We start from the raw sequence: 5053 nt of genomic DNA, 5'->3' as shown, positions 1-5053 counted from the left end.
GTGGACATTATATCAAAACTATACACAGTATGTTACATGTATATACAAGATATAGTGATATTCTGAGATAGAATAACACCATATACAAATGTGGAGGGGACTACTTAGAAGCACTGCTTGTTAAATGTAGTCCCCCTACAGATTATAGACAAAATGATATCAAAGATAAGGCTGAGTGAAATATAACAAAAACACCATAATTATATACACTATTTACAAGGGCACATGAACCGTACTATGGATATACAAACAAGTCATGTATATGTTACAAAGCATAAGTTTATGTATAAAGTGTTTACAGTGTACATTATATACAGTGTACCATTAGAATAATGAATGAAACAGAAGATGACCTTCCGAGTATACTTAATGAAGTACTTCTAGAAAACATTGATTTAAATATACATACGTTTAATTACCATAAAACTGTTTATTAATACTTATCAAGAAACACATTTTTGAGCTTATACTTAAAGCTATTCAAGCTCTGAGCTTGTTTTAGTGAACGATCAAAGGAATTCCAAAGCTTAGGACCAGTAAACATAAAATTTCTGTTAGCAAAACTGGTTCTATTTTTAGGAAGATGATAATCATTCGCATACCTTGTTGAGTAATTATGTATAACATTATTTTTTCGAAACATTTCCTTAAATACAGCAGGAGTAGCGTTAATTTCTACATTGTACATAAAACAACCCAGCTGAAGACGATATAAATCAGTAATCTTAAGAATACGGTTTTCTTTAAACAAAACATCAGTGTGTGATCTATAAGCGGTATTGCATATCAAACGCATCGCTCTTTTCTGCAAGAGGAGCACCCTGTCCATTTTAGTTTGTATTGCATTTCCCCATGCCATTACGCCATAATTAAGGTAAGGAAGAATAAGAGTTGAATATAACATAAGAAGCACTGACTTGGGGAGAATCCGTTTAACGTGATTAATGATACCAATATTTCTTGAAACTATCTTACAAATATTATCAATATGACAATTCCAAGTTAGCTTATTGTCAATTGTAATACCGAGAAATTTTGTAGTCTTGACTTCTTTAATAACAGAATTATCAAATATCACTTGGTCAGGAAGTTGTTTAACAGAGTTACTGAATAACATGTAATTGGTTTTTTGTTTATTTAAAGATAATTTATTTGCTTTTATCCAATTTGTTACATGTGCAAGTTCTACATTTAAAACTTCTACTAACTTATTAGGATCACTGTGAGTATAGAATACGTTTGAATCATCAGCAAAAAGGATAAAAGAGAGAACACTCGAAGAACATCGAATATCATTTACATAAATAGAGAATAGCAGTGGACCAAGAAGGCTTCCTTGGGGAACTCCACACGTGATTGGTACCGTAGACGAATTATATCCATCAATGGTAACAAATTGCTTTCTTCCAGAAAGATAACTTTCGAACCATTCCAGAGCCTTACCTCTAATACCATAGTGCGCAAGTTTGTATAACAGAATGTCGTGATTTATAGTATCGAATGCTTTAGAAAAATCTAAGAACAAACCGATAGTATGACAGGATTTTTCGATTGAAGCTGATATGGTATTTATTAAACTTAGAATGGCATGAGTTGTGTTATGTTTTTCTCTAAAGCCAAATTGGGAGTCAGATATGATGTTGTGAGATTCAAGGAAGGTAGTTGTCCTTGAATGAACAATTTTCTCTAAGATTTTTGATAACGAAGTTAACAAAGATATTGGGCGATAGTTGCTGATACATAATTTGTCTCCTTTCTTAAATATTGGAGTCACCTTCGCGAGTTTCATTTTAGATGGTACTTGACCAGATTGTAATGAAAGGTTATATAAAAACAATAAAGGATCTGCTATACAATGTATAATGTGTTTGATAAGGACATTGCCAATGTCATCATAGCCAGGGGCTTTGTTTGCTTTGAGCTGAAGTACAATTTTGATTAATTCTTGCCTGTCAATTGGTTTGAAAAAAATTGAGTGGTCGTTTGGTGAGGAAAGAAATTCGTAAAATGATTTATCACTTGGAGTAATAGTTTGTGCTAAGTTTGAACCTATCTTTGAAAAGTATGAGTTAAAAATCTCGGCAATTTCAGACTTGTCCTCAATGATAGTATTATCAACTTGAACTTTAGAAATGGGATTTACAGCCTTCCCTCTATTCAAAACGGTATTTATTACTTTCCAAGTGTGCTTGATATCACATTTGAATTGACTCAATTGGTCCGCAAAATATTGTTTTTTAGCTAATCTGAGTGTATTGGTAAGAATATTTTTGTACGAAATATATTTCATTCGAGAGGTTTCGTCACGGTTTTTGATAAAATTAACATATAAAGTACTCTTGCGATTTATTGAGCGTAAGAGTGTTTTGGAAACCCATGGTTGCTTGGGGATTCGTTTGTAATCCTGTGTACGACATTTCCTTAAGGGAATGCATGCATCTAGGCAATTATTCAAAAGATAAAGAAAGTTATCATATGCTTGGTCAATATTTTCATTTGCGTCATACACAATTGACCAGTCCACAGATTGAAGTTTTTCTTGAACGAGAGCGATATTTTCAGGGGTGAATTTACGACGAAATACATGCCTTCGAATTGTATTATGACTCCTTGGTCCAATATCAAGGTGACAAAATATCATAAAATGGTCTGATATATCGCTCACCACTATGCCAGATTTTGGAAAAGGTTTTAGGTTCACAAAAATGTTATCAATAAGAGTAGCAGAATGACCAGTAATTCTTGTTGGTTTAGAAATAAGAGGCAGAAATGAGGCTTGTAAAATGTTATCAAGGAAGTTATCACAGGCAGCATTACTGCTTGACAAAAGATTTATATTGAAATCACCCATGATGATGCAATCCTTATTGTGGAATGCACCGTTTCGACAAATATCGTTCATAATATTCATAAAATCATCATAATTAGATTGAGGAGGTCTGTATATAACTCCAAGCAGAATGTTTTTGCCCTTACAGACAGAAATTTCAATAAATAATGATTCTATTACATCATTCATATATTTCAGTTCTTCCTTTATAGCGTAATTATATATTCGGGGAACATATATAGCTACTCCACCACCTGGTCTATTTGATCTGTTGTTAATGACAATATCATAACCAGCAAGAACATTAATTGGACCTGACGCTGGAGTTTCAGCAGACCACGTTTCAGAGAGGCCTATGATAGGCAACATGGGCAAATCAATATTATCAAGAAATAAGCGAAGCTTTTCAAAGTTTCGATTAGCACTTCTTATATTCAAATGGAAACAAAATAATTCAGCTCGTTCTAGCGTTCGTAAATATTCTCTAAGGGTAGCTTCTGTAAAGTATGGCGATTGAGCAAGTTGACACGCTTCATCGTGGCTGTTAAACTCAATGTTAAGTTCATCTAGATTGTCAGCTAAGATTCTAGTTGCAGTCCTATCAAACTTGGTGTTTCTAGCAGGTACATTTTGGTCTTTTTGAAATAAAGTAACAAAGTCATCATCTGTTAAGAGATTAAAAGGAAAAATATTGTTATCCAGCATTTAGAGGAAGGATCATAGTGGTAGACAACAAACAAAGGTAATACGTATATTTACTGTAGCTTTGACAAGTCCTCTTTCCTGTTGATGACACTGATGGCGCCTCCGTCGTTTTTCTTCACGTAGATTCGCCCGTTGTGGGTCCACAGGTATTTGTATCCGGCCAGCCTCCTTGCTCTGTTTGTTTCCTTCAGCAGCTCCCTGGTGGACGCAACAAGGTTTTCGTTGACATAGATCCTTCCGTTGCCCTTAGAGTTGCTGCGGAGCCCGAGATCTTTCGTGGTGAAGTGCTGTAGCTTTCTTCGGCCGTCGTAGATCATGTTTCGCGAGCGTCGGTTGGTGAATCTCACGATAATCGGCCGTGGCCCCCGCTGATCATCCTCTTTTCCTATTCGATGAGCAATGTCGATGTCGCCAGCGCTCACATCTTCGGTGATCTTCTGAGCGATCTTTAAGACGATCTTTTCAGGGTTTTCACCCTTTTCTTCTGGCACGCCGGCAATTTCAAGGTTGACCCGACGGTGGTACTGGTCGAGGTCTTTAATTTGGTGTGTCAGATCGTCCACTCTTTTCTCCAGCTGCTGATTTTTTTGTTTGAGCTCGTGATTTTCTCCCTCCAGTCGCTCGGTGATCTTTTTCATCTCCTCGAATTTGGCATCGAGAAAAGTGATAGAGTTCAAAATGCCATGCTGGCCCTCCTTCACATCCGAGACCGCTTTCTCCAGTTGAGAAAATTTGCCGTTAAGAATACGTGAGAGATTTGCTACTTCATCCCTCAACGCGCTGAGATCCACTTCCTCAGCAGATTTCTTCTTCGGAGGCATCTTTTGATGATGTCACAAAAGCTCCTAACACTAAGCGCGAAATAAAGGGATGGTTGCTATGCGCGATGAGGTAGTGATGGAAGAGTACGCAGGAAGGATGCGTGGCATACGCACCAGGTAAGTTTTGTTTGAAAAGTCTCAAGCAAAATATCTTCCCAAAACAGCGAAAATGAGTGAAATAACCGTACGATACGCGAAGTAGAAGCACTTAATGCAGATGTCAATCAGATAACTAGATTCTCAGTCAAAAACGCCGTCATTTGATGTAAAAAACTCACAACAGGCAAAACTGAATCCGCATATACCGAGTGTCACTTGGGAGCTCCTCAAAAACACGTCTTCCTATGTTGACCACCTGCATAACAATCTTAAACCACTAAAGCAAATCGGATGGGGTTTCCTGTAAGATATGGGTAATAAGTTATAGTTTCGTACCCTGAAATTGTATTTGGATTGATTCACAACTTTTAAAGTTATCATTGCGGAGGATCCGCTTGTAATTTTTTTTTTTGGACATCTACATCTACGCTAACTTGGAGTTTAGTGCCTCGTAGTTTACAAAACCTCGAGGTTTAGAAAACCTTAAGGTAAAGGGACCTAGGTGTGAACCTCACTAATAATGAATGTGATTCAGTACGCGCAGGTAACTATGGTCATAGCGCACAACCTTATGGTGTCGATGCATTGTCCAACGGTT

General features: G+C 36.7%; 1 protein-coding gene across 1 annotated transcript; it reads right to left on the bottom strand.

Annotated features, from left to right (window-relative positions):
* Nucleotides 1-3585: 3585 nt before the first annotated feature.
* LOC139741817 (uncharacterized) lies at nucleotides 3586-4356 on the bottom strand. The gene has a single exon (XM_071652402.1). The coding sequence runs from the start codon at nucleotides 4354-4356 to the stop codon at nucleotides 3586-3588; it is 771 nt and encodes a 256-aa protein (XP_071508503.1).
* Nucleotides 4357-5053: the final 697 nt, after the last annotated feature.

Source organism: Diadema antillarum, unplaced genomic scaffold, assembly GCF_040938485.1.
Source record: "Diadema antillarum isolate AM-2024a unplaced genomic scaffold, OU_Dant_1.0 seq00000955_RagTag, whole genome shotgun sequence".
Classification (NCBI taxonomy): domain Eukaryota; kingdom Metazoa; phylum Echinodermata; class Echinoidea; order Diadematoida; family Diadematidae; genus Diadema; species Diadema antillarum.
This window is presented reverse-complemented; position numbering and strand designations above follow the sequence as displayed.

Bases quoted from the DNA above. Each gene is read 5' to 3' on its own strand.
- LOC139741817 (XM_071652402.1), bottom strand. From the start codon at position 4,356: ATGCCTCCGAAGAAGAAATCTGCTGAGGAAGTGGATCTCAGCGCGTTG.